Below are 24791 nucleotides of genomic sequence, written 5' to 3' on the forward strand. Positions count from 1 at the left end.
CCATTCTGACTGGTGTGAGATGCTATCTCATTGTACTTTTGATTTGTATTTCTCTAATGATTAATGATGTTGACCATTCTTTCATGTACTTTTTGCCATTCTGTATATCTTCTTTGGAGAAATGTATATTTAGGTCTTCTGCCCATTTTTGGATTGGGTTGTTTGTTTTTTCGATATTGAGCTTCAAGAGTTGCTTGTATGTTTTGGAGATTAATCCTTTGTCAGTTGCTTCATTTGAAAATATTTTTTCCCATTCTAGTGACCGGCTGGAGGGGTGGGATAGGGAGGGTGGGAGGGAGGGAGACGCAAGAGGGAGGAGATATGGGAACATATTTATATATATAACTGATTCGTTTTGTTGTAAAGCAGTAACTAACACACCAATGTAAAGCAATTATACCCCAATAAAGATGTTAAAGAAAAAAAAAAAAAGCAAAGAATTCAGTGCTGACGTACACTGAAAGCACATCATGGGGCCGAACAGTGCAGATTATATGCATTACCTGATTGAAGAAGATGAAGATGCTTACAAAAAACAATTCTCTCAATACATAAAGAACAAAGTAACTCCAGAAATGATGGAGGAGATGTATAAGAAAGCTCATGCTGCAATACAAGAGAATCCAGTGTATGAGAAGAAACCTAAGAAAGAAGTTAAAAAGAAGAGGTGGAACCGTCCCCAAATGTCACTTGCGCAGGAGAAAGATCGAGTAGCTCAGAAAAAGGCAAGCTTCCTTCGAGCTCAGGAAAGGGCTGCTGAGGGTTAATAAACCAAACCACAGTTTTTATGAAGATTTTTCAGATAAAGATAGTAATAAACGTATTGAACAAGTAAAAAAAAATAAGAGAGAAAAAATAAATAAATAAAAATAAGAAAGAGATTCATAAGTAAAATAAATGTTGGGGACTTCCCTGGTGGCACAGTGCTTAAGAATCCATGTGCCAGTGCAGGGGACATCGTTTCCAGCCCTTGTCCAGGAAGATCCCACATGCCACAGAGCAACTAAGCCCGTGCGCCACAACTACTGAGCCCTTGTGCCACAATTACTGAAGCCCATGCACCTAGAGCCCGTGCTCTGCAGCAAGAGAAGCCACCGCAGTGAGAAGCCCATGCACCACAGCAAAGAGTAACCCCCACTTAATGCAGCTAAAGAAAGCCTGCGCACAGCAACAAAGACCCAACATGCCAAAAATAAATAAATAAAATAAAAATTAAAAAATAAGTAAACTAAATGTTGTTGTTGTTTTAATCCACTAACTTTTGGGGTTATTTGTTACACAGCAATTGGTAACTGAAACAGCTGGGACAGAAGTCAGCCCCCACCCCACCCCCCAAAAAAACTTCAAAAACATCAAAAAGACAATCAGATATGCAGGTTTTTATGCAGTACATTAGCCATCATATATGCCTTGAGGTATAAGCTAAGAATACTATGAAGCCCCCATAATTATAAATCCATCTAAATAAGATTTATTTCATTCTTCCTTTTGTAAATTAATATTTACAGGATATGGTTTATAAAATATTTAATATGATCTCTGTAGTAGAGGTACATAATTTATGAGTAAGCATAAATATGTGGTTCAAATGCTTTTACTTGTAAAAGTCTGTGTCAAAAAATTGTAGAGACCGTATCTAAGGATGGGAGCCATGGTGAGATTTTGACCAGATGAAGGACACTATTGATTTGCCACCAATGACCCAGAAGTGCCAAAGGAATTCTGCCATTTCTAGGGCCCTTGAGGCAGTTTGTCCCCAAGATAAGTGCCTCAGAGATAAGGGTCTCTCACTACTGCAGGCTTAGCAGAAGTGGAGGAAAAGAAAAAAGACAGAAAGAATGAGTGTTGCTCTCTTTCCCCAAGAGGCTACATCCAGGGGGGGTTTCATTTGCAGCAAACATTATTTGGCATCTGAATCCCTAACAAAGCATTTGGGGGCTCAGCCCAGCATGCAGGGGCTGGGGTATAAATGCTAAAGGTCTTTCCTGAGAGACCTCAGACCTGCTTTCCCATCACTCAAAGCCCAAGACCCCATTCTCCATGCAACCCAGCTTGCCACTTAGCAGATATCTCCAGACCCAGAAGGCAGAGATATATGTTCCACCTTCAGCTTAGTGCCTGATATCACAGCTCACCTGCCAGGTAAGTGGGGAGAGAGGTAGAACAGGAGGAAACATAAAGAAAGAGCAGGAGTTCTGGAGTCTGCCAGGTTTTAGTCCAGCAGGACTTAAACACTTGAGGAAGTAACAGCTAAAATCTTCCCAAATATGGCAAGAGACAAAGCCTAGAAACTGAAGCTCAGTGAACCCCAAAACGAATAAACCTAAAGAAATCCAAGCCAAGATACATCATAATTAAACCTCTGGAAACTAAAGATAAAGAAAAAGTCTTGAGACCAGTCAGAAAAATTATGCCTTATCTATAGGGGGAAAGCAATTAGAGTGAGAGTGGATTTCTCATCAGAAACCGTGAGGCAACACTCAAGGAAATGGCACAATATTTGTTCAGATGCTGAAAGAAAAGAACTGTCAATCCAGCAAAATACCCTTCAGGAATAAAGGGGAAATTAAGACATTCTCAGATGAAGGAAAACTAAGAAAATTTACCTCTAGCAGACCTACTCTAAAAGAATATCTAAAGGAAGTTCTCTGAACCCAAAGGAAAATGCATTCTGTATATGTGTGCATGCTGTACACGTGTATTCACAGAGATACATTTAGACAAATGTACCCTCAGATGAGGGTACTTCATCTGAGTACCCTCATCAAAGGGTACCAATCCCATTTGGTTGCACCAGCAAGAATGAAAAAAAAAAATGCTGCTAAGTAGCTAAGATAGATGCTGCACCACTATGGAAAACAGCATGGAGGTTCCTGAAAAAACTAGAAATATAATTATCGTATGACCCAGCAATCCCACTCCTGGGCATATATCCAGACAAAACTATAGTTCAAAAAGATACATGCACCCCTATGTTCATAGCAGCACTATTCACAATAACTAAGACATGGAAACAACCTAAATGTCCATCAGCAGATGAATGGAGAAAGAAGACGTTGTACATGTATACAATGGAATAGTACTCAGCCATAAAAAAGAACAAAATAATGCCATTTGCAGCAACATGCATGGAACTAGAGATTATCATACTAAGTGAAGTAAGTCAGAAAGAGAAAGACAAATACCATATGATATCACTTATATGTGGAATCTAAAATATGACACAAATGAACATACCTATGAAAGAGAAACAGACTCACAGGCATAGAGAACAGACTTGTGGTTGCCGGTGTGGGGGTGGGTGGACTGGGCGTTTTGGGGTTAGCAGATGTGAACTATTACATATAAAATGGATAAACAACAAAGTCCTGCACAGAGGACTATATTCAGTATCCTGAGATAAACCATAATGGAAAATAATATTAAAAAGAATGTATATATATGTATAACTCAATCACTTTGTGGTACATGAGAAATGAACACAACGTTGTAAATCAACTATACTTCAATAAAAAATTTAAAAGATAGGGGAATTCCCTGGCAGTCCAGTGGTTGGGACTCTAAGACTTGGTGCTTTCACTGCCATGAGCCCAGGTTCAATCCCTGGTTGGGGAACTAAGATTCCGCAAGCCACTTGCGGCACGGCCAAGAAAAAAAGATAGATGCTACAAGGTCTTTGTAATGAAAATCATGCAAATTTTTTACGGGTAGGATTCCCAACTTTCACTCAGAGCAACAGTTCTTATTTTAGTTATGATTCTAACAACTGTAGTTCTCTTAAACAAATTACTGCTATTCCTGGAGCTTCAGTCTCCTCGTTTGTAAAGTGAGTGTGCTCGTATAAAGCTCCAAAGTTAGAGATCAGATATAAAAGTCCCTAACACTGTACAGCACACATAAAACACACAATAAATAATAGCATTATTATGATGGCTATTGTTACCTGCTTCCCCAGCCTAGAGAAAAGAAAATAGCAAATTAGAAAATGTGTAAATGAAAAAACAAAGGAAATGATTTTGTTAAAGGAAACTTGGAACATCAAAAAGAAAGAACCTGGTAAGAGGGACCTCCCTGGTGGTCTAGTGGCTAAGACTCCACACTCCCAATGCAGGGGGCCCAGGTTCGATCCCTGGTCAGGGAACTAGATCCCACATGCCACAACTAAGAGTTTGCATGCCGCAACGAAGATCCTGAATGGGGCAATGAAGCTTCTGTGTGCTGCAACTAAGACCCGGCACAGCCAACTAAATAAATATTCCAGAAAAAAAAAAAAACCTGGTAAGAATAATATGAGGAAATATAATATACTTTCCTTCTCCCCATGGGTCATCTAAGTTGTTTGATGGTCGATGCAAAAATCATGACACTGTCTAATGCGGTTCTAAATGCATGTACAGGAAATATTTAATATAACGTTAAAATCAGTAATCACTTTGCAATGAAAGCATACTCCCAGCCCACAGAGCTTTTCAAAGATGCTCAAGCCATCATTACCAAGGCATTTTTCAATTCCTAATGGTGGGGGTATTCTATGAAACCTCCTGGGGGCTTAGAGCAATGATGTGGAGTGGGAAGGTTGCACATAATAAACATACTTTAACTTTTCTGTTTCCATATGTTCTTTGATTCTTACCTTTATGTCATACCAAGTTCCTGAATTTCAGTCTTATTAAATGTACATCACAGTGGTGTCCAAGTTTCTGTTAACCAAACTATTAGAATGATTCCTAGCTACTTGAACTCAGAATTTCTGATAATTGCATTCATATAAATAAATGTGGCTCATCCAACACTGTCTTCTCTCTTCTTTGATACAGAACATTTAGACTTGCTCCCCACACATATTCCCCAGGTTTCTGTAATATAAATTCGTAAAAGTTTGTGACTATTTTGGTGTGAAACCATATTCTCCCAGATCAGAGACATCAGTAAGATGTCTCTTGTTATCCATATCTATTTGGTTTCTGTGTTTCAGTTAAAGAGAGTTTTGGTGTGACTTTGGAAATCAAAAAACACCATGGTATCAGAATCTATTGAGTTTCTGAGTCTTGGATAAGTGGAATAATGCCCTCCCCCAAAGATGCCCACATTGTAGTCCCCAAAGCCTGTGAATATACTAGGTTACATGACAAAGAGGAATTAAGATTGAAGGTGAAATTGTTTGCGAACCAGCTGACCTTAAAATAAGGAGATTATCCTGGATTATCCAAATGGATCCAAATGTAATCAAAAGTGTCCTTAAAAATTTGAGAACTTTTGAATTTGGGTGATAGGCATATCGAGGCTCATTGTAAAACTCTCTCAGTGTTTGTATCCATTAGAAACTTTTGTAATAAAAAATTAAATATATTTTTAAATGTTCAATGTCATGAAAGACTAAGAAAAGTTGAGGAACCAAGAAAAGGTTTGGATGAAAGGAGACAAAAGAAACGTGACAACTAGATACACCTGATCCTGGACCAGGTCTTGGATCAGAGAAAAAAATATTGCTATAAATTATAGACATTTTGGGGACAGTTGGAGACATTGGAATCTAGATTATCTATTAGACAAAAAAATTGTGTCAATGATTAATTTTTAGGACTTGATAAATTACTGTAGTTTTCAAGAGAATACCCTTGTTCTTAGGAAATACACAGTAAAAGTGTTAAGGGGTAAAGGGGCCTTATGTCTGAAACACCCTCAAGTGGTTCAAGGGGGAAAAAATGTATATGTATATAGAGAGATGGAGCAATTTTAAAACGTGAAGAAAAGAAAAAGTTAACAATTGGAGAAACTGGGAAAAGGATACAAAGGGTTTCTGTGTAATATTCTCACAACTGTTATGCAGGTTGAAATTATTTTAATTTTATATTATTTATATTTTACATATTTTAAATTATTATTTTAAAAGTGATCATTTCGTGGATGTATTTGTATGTCAAAACTTATCTAATTGTACACTCTAAATTTGTGTCATTTATTGTATGTAGATACCTCAATCAAACCCGTTTAGAAATAAAATTAAATGAATAAATAAAAGAATGGAGAGGGAACTTTCGGTGCAAAGGCAGACAGGCGTGTGAAAGGAATGCAGTGTCGGGAGGGAAGGACACTTCCTTCTAGTCAGAGTTTGGGTTTCATGGAGACGGAACAACTATGGGAGAAGAGTCAGGGTAGCTGGGAAGCCATCATGGCTGTAGGTTCACTTTTCTGCAGCGCCACGTAGGGGATGATCTGCACCCTCACAGGGTGTGTTTCCCAGTTCGGACGCTGGGGGACGCCAGTACACCGCTGCGCATGTACGTTTTCCGGAAGTCTTGGAAAATGCTCCAAGAACTGGGAGAAAAAATTTTAAACCACACAGTTTGATGATGGAAAACATAAAAGCTAAGGCTGAAAAATCAAAATCAATAAATATTTGAATGAACTGTCTTTTAAACTAACAGGATGTCAACTTAATTCATTCTTGTCTTTAACATTCCTGCAAAATGTCATTAAGTTGGAAAGTTATTTGTGGGTTTGGAGGGCTGCGTTTGCAAGAATTCCTGCAGATGTACGATAATGCTGGGGAATTGTGCTGTATACTGGCCCTGAATGTAGGAAAACCGAAGAACTTTCATTTACATTCATTTTTATCTTCCAAAAACTTTTTAAATAACAATAATTAGAGAATGGACAAAAGACATGAACACTTGTACACTTCACCAAGGAGGATATACAAAGAAGGACCTGAAAGATGTTCAACATCATTAGCCATTAGGGAAGTAAAAATTAAGGCCACAATAAGATGCCACTACACACCTATCAGAATGGCTAAAAAAAACCACTGACAAGAGCAAGTGTTAACAAGGATGCAGAGTAACCAGAACTCTCATACATTACTGGCGGGAATGCAAAATGGTACGGAAAAGAGTTTGACAGCTTCTTATAAACTTACACTTACCATATAACCCAGCAATCTTACTCCTAGGTATTTACCCTGGAGAAATGAATACCTGTGTACATGAATATTCAGAGCGGCTTTATTTGTAATAGCCAAAAGCTGGAAACAACTTAAATGTCCTTAAACTGGTGAATGTCTATACAAACAGCAGTTCATCCATACAATGGAATACTACTCAGCACTAAAAAGGAACGGACTATTGATAACATATGACAGCCTGGATGGTCCTCTAGGGTATTTGCTGAGTAAAAGAAACCAATCTCAAAAGGTCGCATGCCGTAGAATATTATTTACATAACATTCTCGGAATGACAGAATTGTGGGGGTTATGATTGCCAGATTATGGTTGCCAAGAGTTAGGAAAGGGTGGGAGTGTTGACTACAAAGGGGCAGCAGGAGGGAGTTTCTTCGGGTGATGGAACTGTTCTGTATCCTGATTGTGGTGTGGCTACATGAATCTACACAAGTGACAAAATTTCCCAGAATGTTTCAAAGCAATTGAGTAAATATTATAATTGGTGAACTCCAAATAAGGTTTTTAGTTAATAGTGTCGATGTTAATGTCCTGGTTTTTATAATTGTCTATAATCATGTACTACACATAATATTTATATATTAATGCATAATTATATTTAAATACATTATATGTAAATATATATAATCATATAATTTTAAGGTGTTATTTTTGTCTTTTTTTTTTTTTTTTTTTTTAAAAAACACCAGGGAAGCCCTGTAAGAAGTTTTTATTGGGGGAAGCTGAGTGAAGGATACACTGGACCTCTCTGTATTATGCTTTCCACTTCATGTGGGTCTAAAATTATTTCAAAATAAAAATAGGGCTTCCCTGGTGACGCAGTGGTTAAGAATCTGCCTGCCAATGCAGGGGACACGGGTTCGATCCCTGGTCCGGGAAGATCCCACATGCCACGGAGCAATTAAGCCCTTGTGCCACAACTACTAAGCCTGCGCTCTAGAGCCCGCGAGCCACAACTTCTGAAGCCCGTGCACCTAGAGCCCGTGCTCCTCAACAAGAGAAGCCACGTCAATGAGAAGCCTGGGCACTGCAACGAAGAGTAGCCCCCGCTCGCCCCAACTAGAGAAAGCCCACGCGCAGCAATGAAGACCCAACACAGCCAAAATAAATGAATAAATTAAAAAAAAATAATATGAACTTTACTAACATTCTCTATTTTGCTAGAGTGACTCTAGCTTTCAGCTGATTTTGGTATGCATAACGCAGTTTCCATGTGCCAAGATCGGTAGACCTACAGGTTATATTATCTATGTTTCTCTCAGTAAGTCATCAAAAATAACTCCTGTGACATAAAAGACCACAGATTGACCCTACTGCCAATCAAAAAATGCTGACCCCTAAAATGTCTATCCTCTATGTTAGACAAAGAAATCAGTTGTGATTAGAAATAGTCAAACATACTTCAACTGTCAAAAAGCATATTTGTGATAAGGATTTCTATCCATGACCCTTAATCATGAACTCTGCCTCAGGGTAGCTTGAAGTATTAACTATTATTAGTGTTACTGTTAGGGTGGTTTCGAAAGAACCAAAAGTTTATTTCATCCTAATAGCTTCTCCTTTTAACTTACATTCGGGAGACATGTTTTATGTTGGTAATGCTACTACCATGGTGTGATATTTAGCTTTTAAATAAATATATGTATAGTGGGGGTATGTGCTCAAATATATTTTACCAATAGATATGCAAGTTCTAAAATATTTGGAAAATAAAAGATGCTCAAAATGATTATTCATCATGGAAATGCAAGTCAAAACCACAGTGAGATACCACTTCACCCCCATTAATATGGCCATAATAAAAAAGACAGATGGCAAGTGTTAGTGAGAATATGGAGAAATTGGAACCCTTGTGCACAGCCGGTGGAAATAGAAATTGGTACAGCCACTGTGGCAAACAGAATTAAAGATAGAATTATCAGATGACCCCGCAATTCTAATTCTGCGTATATATACCCAAAGAAAGTGAAAGCAGTGTCTTGAAGAGATATTTGTACACCCACGTTCATAGCAGCATTATTTTTTTTAAATGGTGTATAGTTGTTTTACAATGTTGTGTTAGTGTCTACTGTACAGCAAAGTCGAGTTTCCTGTGCTATAGAGCAGGTTCTCATTTGTTATCCATTTTATACATATTAGTTAGTGTATATATGTCAATCCCAATCTCCCAATTCATCCCACCCCCTTTTCCCCCCTTGGTGTCCGTACATTTGTTCTCTATGTCTGCCTCTATTTCATAGCAGCATTATTTACAATAGCTAAAATGTGGAAGAAATAGCTGCATGACCCATCAATCCTCGTCCTAGGAATGTACCCAAAAGAACTGAAAACAGGGGCTCCAACAGATACTTGTAAGCCAATGTTCATAACAGCACAATTCACAGTAGCACAAAGGTGTAAACTGTTCCCGGTGAATTTAAGGTTCTTTCTTCACTGCAAAAGAATTCGGAGACGAAGCAGAAAGGTAAAGAAAGTTAAGTGAGAGTTTATTTAAGCAAGGATATGCTCTCAGAGGGGGAACGGGCAGACAAGTGGCAAGCCAGTTATGAGGGGCATACAAATGAAGGGGCAGAATATTCACTGGGGAAGGAGGAGTTTGGGGGTCATATTCCCTGATTTTGATTCCAGCTCCATCTTCCCGAGGGGAGGAGGGATTTTCGTCCCTTATTTAGCTTAGATCAGAAGTGTTGTGGTGTTGGTGCATGATGGGTACTTCTTATCCATCAGGCTAATTTTATTGTAATGAGAGCATAATGAGCAAAAGGTTACATTCGGATGCAGGAGATTCCCTCTTTTCCCCTTTCTTTGTCTGCTACCCAGACACTTATCACCCAAAATGTGTGCTTTCCTGTCAGTCTGGAGGTTCCTGCTTTCCTTGGTCTGGATATGGATCCCCGATGTTTACAAGGTTTGTGATTTCCCACCACCTGGCCCCTGCCCCCATTTCTCTGTTCATAACTAGCTAACCCTCTGCTGTAACAAAACTACCCAACATCCATCAATGGGTGAATGAATAAACAAAGTGTGGTCCATTCATACAATGGAATACTACTCAGCCATAAAAAGGAATGAAGGGAACCTTCAAGATGGTGGAGGAGTAAGACGTGGAGATGACCTTCCTCCCCACAAATACATCAAAAATACATCTACATGTGGAACAACTCCTACAGAACACCTACTGAACGCTGGCAGAAGACCTCAGACCTCCCAAAAAGCAAGAAACTCCCCACGTACCTGGCTACGGCAAAAGAAAAAAGAATCAACAGAGACAAAAGAATAGGGACGGAACCTGCACCAGTGCGAGGGAGGTGTCAAGGAGGAAAGATTTCCACACACTAGGATCGCCTTTGCATGCAGAGCTACGGAGGAGAGCGCAGCCACAGGGTTGTGGAGGGCAAAGCGGAGAGATTCCCGCACAGAGGATCGGTGCCGACCAGCACTCACCAGCCCGAAAGGCTTGTCGGCTCACCCCACCGCGGCGGGCGGGGGCTGGGAGCTGAGGCTCGGTTTCAGAGGTGGGATCCCAGGGAGAGGACTGGGGTTGGCTGCGTGAACACAGCCTGAAGGGGCTAGTGCGCCACAGCTAGCCAGGAGGGAGTCTGGGAAAAGGTCTGGAGCTGTCAGAGGCAAGAGACATTTTCTTGCCTCTTTGTTTCCATGGTATACGAGGAGAGGGGATTAAGAGCGTTGCCTATGCTGTGCAAAAGCTTTTAAGTTTCATTAGGTCCCATTTGTTTGTTTTTGCTTTTATTTCCATTTCTCTAGAAGGTGGGTCAAAAAGGATCTTGCTGTGATTTATGTCATGGAGTGTTCTGCCTATGAGCTATCAGTGTGGACCCCAGAGACGGGCATGAGACGCTAAGGCTGCTGCTGCTGTTACCAAGAAGCCTGTGTGCAAGCACAGGTCACTGTCCACACCTCCCCTCCCGGGAGCCTGTGCAGCCCGCCACTGCCAGGGTCCCCTGATCCAGGGACAACTTCCCCAGGAGAACACACGGCACGCCTCAGGCTGTTGCAATGTCATGCCAGCCTCTGCTGCTGCAGGCTCATACCGCATTCCAGTTATGACTACCGTACCCCTCCCGACCCCTGGCCTGAGTGGGCAAGAGTACCCTAATCAGCCGCTGCTTTAACCCCCGCCTGTCTAGGTGGGGAAAGATGCCTGAGGGAAACCTACATGCAGAGGTGAAGTCAAATCCAAAGCTGAACCCCAGGAGCTGTGTGAACAAAGAAGAGAAATGGCAATTTCTCTGTGCAGCCTTGGGAGCTCCGGATTAAATCCCCACAATAAACTTGATGTACCCTGCATCTGTGAAATACTTGACTAGACACCGAATCATCCCAAAATTGAGGTGGTGGACTTTGGGAGCAAATGCAGACTTGGGGTTTGCTGTCTGCGAATGACTTGTTTCTGATCTTTATGTTTATCTTTGTTTAGTTTTTAGTGCTTGTTATCTGGTGGATTTATTTATTGGTTTGGTTGCACTCTTCTTTTTAAATTTTTTTTCTTTTAATAATTTTTTTTAATATTTTAATTTTTTTTTCTTTCTTTTTTTCTCCCTTTTCTTCTGAGATGTGTGACTGACAGGATCTTGGTGCTCCGGCCTGGTGTCAGGCCTGAGCCTCTGAGGTGTGAGAGCCAAGTTCAGGACATTGCACCACCAGAGACCTCCTGGCCCCAAGTAATATCAATTGGTGAGAGCTCTCCCAGAGATCTCCATTTCATCGCTAAGACCCAACTCCACTCAATGGCCATCAAGTTCCAGCACCGGACACCCCATGCCAAACAGCTAGCAAGACAGGAACACAACCCTACACATTAGCAGAGAGGCTACCTAAAATCATACTAAGTTCACAGACACTCCAAAACACACCACCAGACGTGGCCTTGCCCACCAGAAAGACAAGATCCAGCCTTATCCACCAGAACACAGGCACCAGTCCCCTCCACCAGGAAGCCTACACAACCCACTGAACCAACCTCACCCATTGGGGGCAGAAACCCAAAACAACAGGAACTATGAAGGTGCAGCCTGTGAAAAGGAGACCCCAAACACAGTAAGTTAAACAAAATGAGAAACATGCAGCAGATGAAGAAGCAAGGTAAAAACCCACCAGACCAACACAGGAAGAGGAAATAGGCAGTCTACCTGAAAAAGAATTCAGAGTAATGATAGTAAAGATGATCCAAAATCTTGGATATAAAATAGAGAAAATACAAGAAACGTTTAACAAGGACCTATAAGAACTAAAGAGCAAACAAACAATGATGAACAACACAATAAGTGAAATTTAAAATTCTCTAGAAGAAATCAATAGCAGAATAACTGAGGCAGAAGAATGGATAACTGACCTGGAAGATACAATAGTGGAAATAACTACTGCAGAGCAAAATAAAGAAAAAAGAATGAAAAGAATTGAGGACAGTTTCAGAGACCTCTGGGACAACATTAAGTGCACCAACATTTGAATTATAGGGGTCCCAGAAGAATAAGAGAAAAAGAAAGGCTCTGAGAAAATATTTGAAGAGATTATAGTTGAAAACTTCCCTAATCTGGGAGAGGAAATAGTCAATCAAGTCCAGGAAGTGCAGAGAGTCCCATACAGGATAAATCCAAGGAGAAATACACCAAGACACATATTAATTAAACTATCAAAAATTAAATACAAAGAAAACAGATTAAAAGCAGCAAGGGAAAACAACAAATAACATACAAGGGAATCTCCATAAGGTTAACAGCTGATCTTTCAGCAGAAACTCTGCAAGCCAGAAGGGAGTGGCAGGACATATTTAAAGTGATGAAAGGGAAAAACCTACAACCAAGATTACTCTACCCAGAAAGGATCTCATTCAGATTCAATGGAGAAATTAAAACATTTTCAGATAAGCAAAAGTTAAGAGAATTCAGCACCACCAAACCAGCTTTACAACAAATGCTAAAGGAACTTCTCTAGGCAGGAAACACAAGAGAAGGAAAAGACCTCCAAAAATAAACCCAAAACAATTAAGAAATGGTAAGAGGAACATACATATCGATAATTACCTTAAATGTGAATGGATTAAATGTTCCAATCAAAAGACATAGACTGGCTGAATGAATACAAAATCAAGACCCATATATGCTATCTACAAGAGACCCACTTCAGACCTAGGGACACATACAGACTGAGAGGGGATTGAAAAAGATATTCCATGCAAATGGAAATCAAAAGAAAGCTGGAGTAGCAATACTCATATCAGATAAAATAGACTTTAAAATAAAGAATGTTACAAGAGTCAAGGAAAGATGCTACCAAATGATCAAGGGATCAATCTAAGAAGATATAACAATTATAACTATATATGCACCCAACATAGGAGCAGCTCAATACATAAGGCAAATGCTAACAGCTATAAAAAGGAAATCAACAGTAACACAATCATAGTAGGGGACTTTAACACCCCACTTTCACCAGTAGACAGATCATCCAAAATGAAAATAAATAAGGAAACACAAGCTTTAAATTAACCAGGATAGATCATATCTTGGGTCACATATCAAGCCTTGGTAAATTTAAGAAAATTGAAATTCTAACAAGTATCTTTTCTGTACACAACACTATGAGACTAGATATCAATACAGGGAAAAAAACTGTAAAAAATACAAACACATGGAGGCTAAACAATATACTACTAAATAACCAAGAGATCACTGAAGAAATCAAAGAGGAAATGAAAAAATACCTAGAAACAAATGACAATAAAACACGATGACCCAAAACCTATGGGATGCAGCAAAAGCAGCTCTAAGAAGGAAGTTTATAGGAATACAATCCTACCTCAAGAAACAAGAAAAATCTCAAATAAACAACCTAAGCTTACACCTAGAGCAATTAGAGAAACAGGAACCAAAAAAAACCCAAAGTTAGCAGAAGGAAACAAATCATAAAGATCAGATCAGAAATAAATGAAAAAGTAATGAAGGAAACAATAGCAAAGATCAATAAAACTAAAAGTGCTTCTTTGAGAAAATAAACAAAATTGATAAACTGTTAGCCAGACTCATCAAAAAATTAAAAAAAAAGGGAGAAGACTCAAGTCAACAGTATTAGAAATGAAAAAGGAGAAGTTGCAGTTGACACCACGGAAATACAAAGGATCATAAGATGCTACTAAAAGCAACTATATGCCAAGAAAATGGACAATATGGAAGAAATGGACAAATTCTTAGAAAAGCACAAACTTCTGAGACTGAACCAGGAAGAAATAGAAAATATAAACAGACCAATCACAAGCAATGAAATTGAGACTGTGATTAAAAATCTTCCAACAAACAAAAGCCCAGGACCAGATGGCTTCACAGGCAAATTCTATCAAACATTTAGAGAAGAGCTAACACCTATCCTTCTCAAACTCTTCCAAAATATAACAGAGGGAGGAACACTCCCAAACTCATTCTACGAGGCCACAATCACCCTGATACCAAAACCAGGCAAAGATGTCACAAAAAAAGAAAACTACAGGCCAATATCACTGATGAACATAGATGCAAAATCCTCCACAAAATACTAGCAAACAGAATCCAACAGCACATTAAAAGGATCATACACCATGATCGAGTGGGGTTTATTCCAGGAATGCAAGGATTCTTCAATATATGCAAATCAACAAATGTGATAAACCATATTAACAAATTGAAGGAGAAAAACCATATGATCATCTCAATAGATGCAGAAAAAGCTTTCAACAAAATTCAACACCCATTTATGATAAATACTCCCCAGAAAGTAGGCATAGAGGGAACCTACCTCAACATAGTAAAGGCCATATGTGACAAACCCACAGCCAACATCGTTGTCTATGGTGAAAAACTGAAACCATTTCCTCTAAGATCAGGAAGAAGACAAGGTTGCCCACTCTCACCACTCTTATTCAACATAGTTTTGGAAGTTTTAGTCACAACAATCAGAGAAGAAAAAGAAATAAAAGGAATCCAAATTAGAAAAGAAGAAGTAAAACTGTCACTGTTTGCAGATGACATGATACTACACATAGAGAATCCTAAAGATGCTACCAGAAAAATACTAGAGCTAATCAATGAATTTGGTAAAGTAGCAGGATACAAAATAATGCACAGAAATCTCTTGCATTCCTATATACTAACGATGAAAAATCTCAAAGAGAAATTAAGGAAGCACTCCCATTTACCATTACAACAGAAAGAATAAAATACCTGGGAATAAACCTACCTAAGGAGACAAAAAACCTGTATGCTGAAAACTATAAGACACTGATGAAAGAATTAAAGTTGATACAAACAGATGGAGAGATATACCATGTTCTTGGATTGGAAGAATCAACATTGTGAAAATAAGTGTACTACCCAAAGCAATCTACAGATTCAATGCAATAGATCATCTCAATAGATGCAGAAAAAGCTTTCAACAAAATTCAACACCCATTTATGATAAAAACTCCCCAGAAAGTAGGCATAGAGGGAACCTACCTCAACATAGTAAAGGCCATATGTGACAAACCCACAGCCAACATCGTTGTCTATGGTGAAAAACTGAAACCATTTCCTCTAAGATCAGGAAGAAGACAAGGTTGCCCACTCTCACCACTCTTATTCAACATAGTTTTGGAAGTTTTAGTCACAACAATCAGAGAAGAAAAAGAAATAAAAGGAATCCAAATTAGAAAAGAAGAAGTAAAACTGTCACTGTTTGCAGATGACATGATACTACACATAGAGAATCCTAAAGATGCTACCAGAAAAATACTAGAGCTAATCAATGAATTTGGTAAAGTAGCAGGATACAAAATAATGCACAGAAATCTCTTGCATTCCTATATACTAACGATGAAAAATCTCAAAGAGAAATTAAGGAAGCACTCCCATTTACCATTACAACAGAAAGAATAAAATACCTGGGAATAAACCTACCTAAGGAGACAAAAGACCTGTATGCAGAAAACTATAAGACACTGATGAAAGAATTAAAGTTGATACAAACAGATGGAGAGATATACCATGTTCTTGGATTGGAAGAATCAACATTGTGAAAATAAGTGTACTACCCAAAGCAATCTACAGATTCAATGCAATTCCTAACAAACTACCAATGTCATTTTTCAGAGAACTAGAACAAAAAATTACACAATTTGTATGGAAACACAAAAGGCCCTGAGTACCCAAAGCAATCTTGAGAAAGAAAAATGGAGCTGGAGAATCATGCTCCCTGACTTCAGACTATATGTCAAAACCACAGTCATCAAGACAGTATGGTACTGGCACAAAAACAGAAATATAGATCAATGGAACAGGATAGAAAGCCCAGAGATAAACCCATGCACATATGGTCACAAAGGGTAAGCTGGGACTAAGTGAGAGAGTGGCATGTACATATATACACCACCAAACGTAAAATAGATACTAGTGGGAAGCAGCCTCATAGCACAGGGAGATCAGCTTGGTGCTTTGTGACCACCTAGAGGAGGTAGGGAGATGCAAGAGGGAGGGGATATGGGGATATATGTATACATATAGCTGATTCACTTTGTTATACAGCAGAAACTAACCAATATTGTAAAGCAATGATACTCCAATAAAGATGTTAAAAAAAAAAAAGGAATGAAGCATTGGCACATGCTACAATGTCGATGAACCTGAAAAACATTATGCTGAGTGAAGGAACTCAGTCACAGAAGGTCACACATTGTATGATTCCTTTTATATGAAATGTCCAGAATAGATAAATTCATAGAGACGGATTCAAGGCTGGGGGACGGGAAACAGGGAGTGACTGCTAATGGGCATGACGTTTCCTTGTAGGAGGGTGAAAATGCTTTGGAACCAACAGAGCTGGTGGCTGCCCAACACTGTGAATGTGCTAAATGCCACTGAATTGTTCACTTTTAAATGGTTAATTTTATATCATGTGAATCTCACCTCAATTAAGAAGTAATGTTTGCAAAACATTGCTCCCAGCAGTGGGGACTCAGAGACACAATCCAGTGGTTAGGCAGGTCCCTCAGAGCTGGGGAAATTCCTCTGGGCCAGGCCCTGCAGAGAGGTCCCCCAAAGAGGCCCAGAGTCCCCATGACCCTGAGCTCAGGAGTAAAGGGAAAAGCCCAGAACAAGATGTGGTCGCCCTTCTCCCCAAAGAGACAAGCCAGCAGGGACAGAGTGTGGAGCAGACAATTAGCTGGTGACCTAACAAGACATGAGGGACTGAGCCTGAGGTGCAAGGATGGATGGGTAAATTGGGCTCTGCCAGGTTCTTGTGCACCCTTGTGTGGGAACAAAGACCTCCCTCCACGTTGCACGCAGCCCAGGAAACTCTCCCAGCAAAAACTGTGTCACCTCCTGCCAAATATCTCCAAAGCCAGAGGGGACACCTTCCATAGGTCAGTGGGGAGAGAAGGAAGCAGACAGGAAAAGAAAATAGCAAGCTGGGGGCTGCACATCACCAGCCAGGCCTGCTGTGTGACCTTGGGGAAGTGACCTTGCCTCTCTGAACCTCAGTTCATTTGTCTGTATAACGAGTACAAATAAAACGGGAAGCACCCTGTGTGTGCAAGCCCTGCTAAGAGGTTCCAGCTTCTGGGTCCTGCATGGCAGAATTTTCAGAGCTTTGGAACAAGAAAGACTGTGAGATATTGGGTAGTGGATTATTCTCTCCAAGACTACTCATCCCATAAATGGAGGTAACAGTGCCTATCTTAGAAGATTAAGGTGTGTGTGTGTGTGTGTGCACGTGCACGCAATATTTCAGGCATGCAAAAAAGCACAGATCATAATTCAAGTTGGAACACAGCTATATTCATCATTCAACTTAAGAAGTAAAAAGTCAAGTACAACTCTCCACTCCCACATTTTCCTCCGTCTCTCCCCCCTCCCCCGCCCCTAGATAACCAACATCCTACATCAAGTGTTTATCACGCCCATGTACATTTTTCATCTTTACTACACAGGATGTGTCCACCAACAATATATTGTATAGAATTGTGCTGCATGTTTTTTTTTTTTTTTTTTTTTTTTTTTTTTTTTTACGTTACGCGGGCCTCTCACCGTTGTGGCCTCTCCCGTTGCGGAGCACAGGCTCCGGACGCGCAGGCTCAGCGGCCATGGCTCACGGGCCCAGCCGCTCCACGGCATGTGGGATCTTCCCGGACGGGGGCACGAACCCGCGTCCCCTGCATCGGCAGGCGGACTCTCAACCACTGCGCCATCAGGGAAGCCCTGCTGCATGTTTTTAAACTTTACATAAATGGCAATATTCTGTACACATACTTCTATGATTATTTTCTCAAGCTTTTGAGATTCATCCAGGTTGGTGCAAGCCATTCCACATTTGTTCCATTTCTGTGACTGGAAGCATCCAGCAAATGGGAGCATCGTATTTGATGGATGCGCCCCTATCGTGGATGGATGCTTCTCTTTCCAGACCTCCTTGAACATGCCTCACAGTGCACCTTCAAGAGAATTCCTCTGTGGTGGAATTGCTGGGTTGGGAGGGGGACTCTGTCATCATCTCAGAATTCCTGTCCACAGCTTGGGGGGTGCCTCAGTGAAGATGCCCAAAAAGGGGTCAGTGAATCAACAAGGAAGTGAGACAGGGAGTGTAGACTTCTTGGGCAGGGGAGGAGAGAAACAGGGCAGCAGGCAGAGGGACCCAGAGGTTCCTCTCCAGGTCCAGAGAACACAAGTTATTAGAGGACAGAGGATTGAGCAGCCACTGTGTGCTGAGCTATAGGAGAGGGAAGGATTTGAGATGGATCTTGAAAGCTGGAGCAAAGTCCTGAAGGAAGAACATTTGAGGCAGAGGAAACAGCAAGTGCAAAGGTCCTGGGGAAGAATAAATCTTGGACAAAGAGACCTGCATGGCTGGGAGACAGTGATATAAATGGAGATGGGGGAGGTGAGCAGGACCTAGACTTTGCAGAATTCGGAATTTTTTTTCACTTTTTTTTTTTTTTTTTAAGATTCCATATACATTTGATACCATGCAGTATTTGTCTTTCCCTGTTTGGCTTATTTCATTTAGCATAAGGCCCTCAAGGTATATCCATGTTGTCGCAAATAGCAGGATTTCCTTCTTTCTCATGGTTGAATAATATTCATATATATATTATATGAATATTATATAAAACCACATCTTGGGCTTCCCTGGTGGCGCAGTGGTTGAGAGTCAAAAAAAAAGAGGCCCGCGCACAGCAAAAAAAAAAAAAAAAAAACCACATCTTCTTTATCCATTCTTCCATTGTTTCCATATCTCAACTATTGTAAACAATGCTGCAATGAACATGAAGATGCAGGTATCTCTTCAATGTCCCATTTTTATTTCCTTTGGATATAAGGAAATAAAAGAAGTGGAATTGCCAGATCATATGGTAGTTCTACTTTTAATATTTGAGGAAACTCCATTTGTTTTCCATAGCAGTTGCACCAGGATTTGGAATTTTACTCCAAATATTACTGGGAGGAAAGTACTATGTGAAGGACAAGATCTAATTTACTTTTGCAAAACCTCCTCCTACCTGATTAATGGAAATATTATCATAGGGGCCAGAAGTAGAAATCAGAGCTATATGAATATCTGGGGAAAAGAGCATTCTAAGCAGAGGGAACAGCAAGTGCAAAGGCCCTAAGGCAGGAGCATCTCTGGATTATTCAAGGACCATCAAAGAAACCAGAATGAGCACAGGAGATGAGATCAGAAATGAGAAAGGAGGGACAGATTTGAAGGTGATTGTCACTAGGTCTCTTGCAGCTTTAAAAAAAATAAGGCTTTTCTTTTAATGTCAATAGCATTGTACAAGGTGCTGAGTCCTCTCTTAGTTTCTACTAAACTAACAGAATTAAAATTAAGAGCAAAGTCCTAGCTCTCATAACCCTGTCTGAGATTTTTATATATTCAATACCTCTCTGTGTGATTAAGTCCTAGGAATGGTTTAATTGTCCTATTTATTTGATCAGCTTAATTTTATTAATATTTGTTCCACAGAGCTGCATGGATATGCTTCGATCAACTTCTAGGATTCAATAAGTTTATGTTGTCCTCAAACAAAAAATTCATTTTCATAAGAGTTAGTAGAAGACCCCCTAAGAGTTTCCATCCCACACCTGGGATTGATATTTATTTTGTTGGTTTTCAAATGGCATATCATTTCTATAATTATCTTACATTTCTCTTCGGTCGTTTTCTTTATTTGCAAGTGTTCAATACTTTTTATTTTTTTCTGGAAAGTATAAATTTGTTTTCTTTTTTTAATTTAATTTTAAATTTTATATTATAGTTGATTTACAATGTTGTGTTAATTTCAGGTGTACAGCAAAGTGATTCAGTTACACATACATCCATTCTTTTCCAGATTCTTTTCCCATGTACGTTATTACAGAGTATTGAGTAGAGTTCCCTGTGCTATACAGTAGGTCCTTGTTGATTATCTATTTTTTAAATTAATTTATTTTGGCTGTGCTGGGTCTTCATTGTGGTGCGTGGACTCTAGAGTGCATAGGCTCAGTAGCTGCATTGTGTGGACTTATTTGGGTATGTGGGATCTTTGTCCGCTGATCGAACCTAGGGCCCCTGCATTGGGAGCTCGGAGTCTTAATCACTGGACCACCAGGGAAGTCCCGATTATCTATTGTATATACAGTAGCATGTATATGTTAACCCCAATTTCCTAATTTATCCCTCCCCCTCCCCTTTGGTAACAATATTTTTTATATATCAAATTATTGTCAGCTTTAACAACTGAAACATTCCTTTCTTGTAAGACTGAATGAAGTGTTGATATCCCTGTTAGAACTGCATTTATTGAATCCAAATCCTTAAAAAAAAAAAGCACACACATAATTATTTTCTAATGTTAACTCCTTTCTCATAATTTTTATTGAGAAGAATTTACAAGACTTGACATGATTTTCAGGCTGCTCTTACAGCTCCAGCCCCTCAGGTTGTCCATCTGGATCCAAATCTTCTTGCTTTCACTATTTCAATCCCCAGCTTTTTAGATATGTTGGTTTATCCTCTCTGTGTTTATTGGATGTATGGTGGCATACAGAAAATTTTACAGAAAAGTTTCATTTGAATTATATCTTTTTTGAATCACCCAGAGATAACTGAACAAAGAGGCTTCAATGAAACCAAATTAAAATATCCAGGAAGTTTTGTAACTTTTGCCTGAAACCCCAAATTTATATTATATCTGTATAAAAGCCAAGAAGGTCTTCATGTGACTCTTTTTCATTGAGAAGACGTTTCTAAAATACCATCTGATCATCTCAGACATCACTTGACCACGTTTCAGAGTCAGTAAATGTAATTCTGTTTTTTGCTTTTTTCCAATTTTATTTCAAATGTTCTGAAATAAATCACAATCTCATGTGATCAACAAACTTAAACTACCTTCAAAGTCTTGAATTTCACTTTATAAATAAATTGCAGTGGAAAAAAAGTTAGTGACACTGATGAAACTTCATTGGTAATGGCTGAAATTTTACTGACCTGATGTCGTTTTCCAAAAAGGTATTTTCTCTTTCCAGTAAATGGGTTTTACCACAAGCAGGTGCATGTGTCAGAATGGCAATGTCATGCCTACATCAAAATTACATTTTTTGAAATTCTGTTAATTATTTCATAACTGAAAAGTCTCAATTACTTTTAACCATACACTAGAGTGTTTTAAAAGTCCTGTATTACTTTCTAAATGCTTTCTGTCTGCTTTACCAACATATAATACTTTGACAGAAATTTTCCCCAGAACTTTCTGTTGTTCAAATGCTTTTTAGTGTCTCACTGAATAATGATGTTCTTTTCATTTTTCCTTATTGACCATTATAAATTTTCTTTATTTGAGCCCAAAATGAACAAAACATGATTGCTATTCAGATGAAATATTTAAGTGTGAGCACTTCCAACTTTAATGAACGGTTTTGAATAACACTTGGACCCAATATTTATATCACCTGTTACCATAAACTACCCATATTTTTATTTTAAAAAATTGTTTTTCATTCCAAAATTATAAATTAAGTGTTACATTTTACAGTGAGTCTTACACAGTAGCAAAACTGTTCCAGGTTGCTCAACTTCTGCAAGTATCAGATGTTCCAGGACTGCTATTCACCGTGAATATCATTTCTTTTTTATTCTTCCACAAATACAGCAATATTGAAAGGGAACGTTATCCAATCTTTGTTGCCTTTTCATTCTGGATGCTTTCTTTTCATGTTTATTGTAAACTTTTGATTTTATAATTATAAGAACGTTGCACACTGACAATTTAGACAAAAACTACAATGCACAAACAATAAAAACCGAAGTAAATCTTAACTATTTAAAACCAGGACCAACCTCAAAATTTGAGGGTAATGATAAACTGGTACTTCTCCTATAGCACAGATAATTTTATAAGCACACAGCCACACTGCTCACAGTGACGGTAGCCAAACTGGCAAAAAGTTTTGCAAATGTTTCTCAGATGTTGCCCATGTTTCAAAGCTCATTACAGCATTCAACAACAGTAAACTTGAAAGTGTGTTTATATTATAATTTGTACTGTTCATTAATTTTACTATTGTTTGGATGTTCTTTAAGGGTATATTCCAGCCTCTGCCAAATCTTTCTAGATTTTAGCAATGGGACTACTGTGCTGGTGCATACTGACTGTATACTAGCCTTGGATTAGCAATAGGAGGTCGTGGTTGCTCTTGACATGCAAGGACAGGCAATGTTTTTGAGGAGTATGAGAGCTAATGGAGCAGAGAAGGGGGAGTTGTAGCAGGAGGGGTATTTGGGACAAAGAAGGGATTCCTTCAAAACTAGAAGATTTTTTTGGAATCGTTGCATTTTTAGTTTGAAATTGCCCCAAAGCATGTTCTGAGTCAAGAACTTGAGTGCAAATAGTTTATTTGGGAAATAATCCCAGGAGACCCAATGAGTGTTTGGAGAAAGGAGGTGTGATAAGTAGATTCCCACTCTTGGCAACTGAGGGGTCATCTTTCTAGGGATCCTTGAGAGAACACACCCCAGAACTGCTTCACTCAGAAGTGATGAAGCTGGGGTGTTCACCAAACAAGGCCTGTCCCTCACTGGCCAAAAGTCACTCTTGGGGTGCGAACCCCCGACACTTCCATGTTACCCTGTGTGCAGGCTGAGCCTGCTCTGGTGACCAGATGAAACCTTGGGGCATAGAGATACATGTGATGGAAGTGAGAAATGGTCAGTGTGCTTGGGAGCTGTCCACCAAGCTCCAGGTGACATTTTGCAAGTGGGCTGTGGGGAATGAATGGTGTGTTCACTGATGGAAATGATGCAGCAAATGGTGGGGGAGGGTCCTGTTGCAGGAGGGAGTGGGAAGAACTGATGAATGGCTGAACTAACAAGAGGGGATGAGATCCAGGGTGCGAAGTAGAGACTAGCCTTGGCCAGGACCCTGGACAGCTCCTCCGTGTCATTTCTGATAGATTCAGGATGGCCGTTGAAGGAGCAAATCTCACCCTGGTCTCTGAGTTCCTGTTCCTGGGCCTCTCGGAGGACCCCAAGCAACAACAGCTGCTGTTCATACTCTTCCCGAGCATGTACCTGGTCACAGAACTGGGGAACCTGCTCATTATCCTGGCCATCGCCATCGACGTCCAGCTTCCATGTACTTCTTCCTGGCCAACCTGGACTTTGGGGACATTTGCTACACCTCCACCACCATCTGCAGGATGCTGGCCAATCACATGTCAGGACACAAAGGGATTACTTATGCTGGCTGCCTGACCCAGACGTTCTGCTTCACGTGGTTCGCCGGCATCGGCAGCTTCCTGCTGACCGCCATGGCCTACGACCGCCATGTGGCCATCTGTCACCCTCTGCACTATGCCACGTCTGTGATACCACAGCTCTGTAGCCTCCTGGTGGCAGCATCCTGGACTGCAACCTTTTGGGAATGCCTTGACCTACACGATATCACTGACCCGCCTCTCATTCTGCATCCACAACCAGGTCCCCCATTTCTTCTGTGACCTCAGTCGTCTGCCGAAGCTCGCATGCTCTGACACCTTTCTCAACAATGCAATGGTGTACACCGTGGGTGCCCTACCCATAATCACCCCCTTTATGGGTATCTTGGTATCCTACACGCACATCTTTGTTGCTGCGTTGAGGATCCCGTCCACCAGAGGCAAGCGGAAGGCCTTCTCCACCTGTGGCTCTCACCGCTCTGTGGTGTCCCTGTTCTACGGCACACTCATCAGGGTTTATTTCAGCCCCATGTCCTCTCTGTGGTGTCCCTGTTCTACGGCACACTCATCAGGGTTTATTTCAGCCCCATGTCCTCCCGCACGGCCCAGAAGGACACAACCGCTGCAGTGATGTACACCGTGGTCACTCCCATGCTGAACCCCTTCATCTACAGTCTACGCAACAACGACATGAAGGGCGCCCTGGGGGCCCTCATCAGCAGGAGGCCAGTTTTTATTCGGTGACCACAGCATTGGAATGCCTGTCCAAATATGGCTCCCATCTGTTCTGAACTTCCGGGCACAGTCCCAGTCTTAGATAGTTCCTTCATATCACTCTTGGTTCATTTGTTTATTACCTCATCCTTCCAACAGATATTTATTGAACATCTGTCACATTTTACTATTTACTGTTTAGTATTTACAGTCTTTCAAGAGTCTGGCAGAGAACAAACAAAATCCCTGATCTTGTGGCACTTAAACTGCAGCCTAAAGCACACATAATGGTTAAAAGGAAGTACTCTGGGGCTTCCTTGGTGGCGCAGTGGTTGAGAGCCCACCTGCCGATGCAGGGGACACGGGTTCGTGCCCCGGTCCGGGAAGATCCCACATG

At 40.2% G+C, this 24791-nt stretch overlaps 1 protein-coding gene across 1 annotated transcript; it reads left to right on the forward strand.

The window, feature by feature from the left end:
* The first annotated feature begins 23423 nt into the window (after positions 1-23423).
* LOC112414799 (olfactory receptor 1361-like) lies at positions 23424-24424 on the forward strand. The gene is given in 4 exon segments (XM_024767464.1): positions 23424-23592; positions 23595-23884; positions 23886-24223; positions 24265-24424. Coding segments are annotated over 4 exon segments (957 nt in total).
* Positions 24425-24791: the final 367 nt, after the last annotated feature.

This window comes from Neophocaena asiaeorientalis, unplaced genomic scaffold, assembly GCF_003031525.2.
Source record: "Neophocaena asiaeorientalis asiaeorientalis breed wild unplaced genomic scaffold, Neophocaena_asiaeorientalis_V1.1 scaffold87, whole genome shotgun sequence".
Lineage (NCBI taxonomy): Eukaryota > Metazoa > Chordata > Mammalia > Artiodactyla > Phocoenidae > Neophocaena > Neophocaena asiaeorientalis.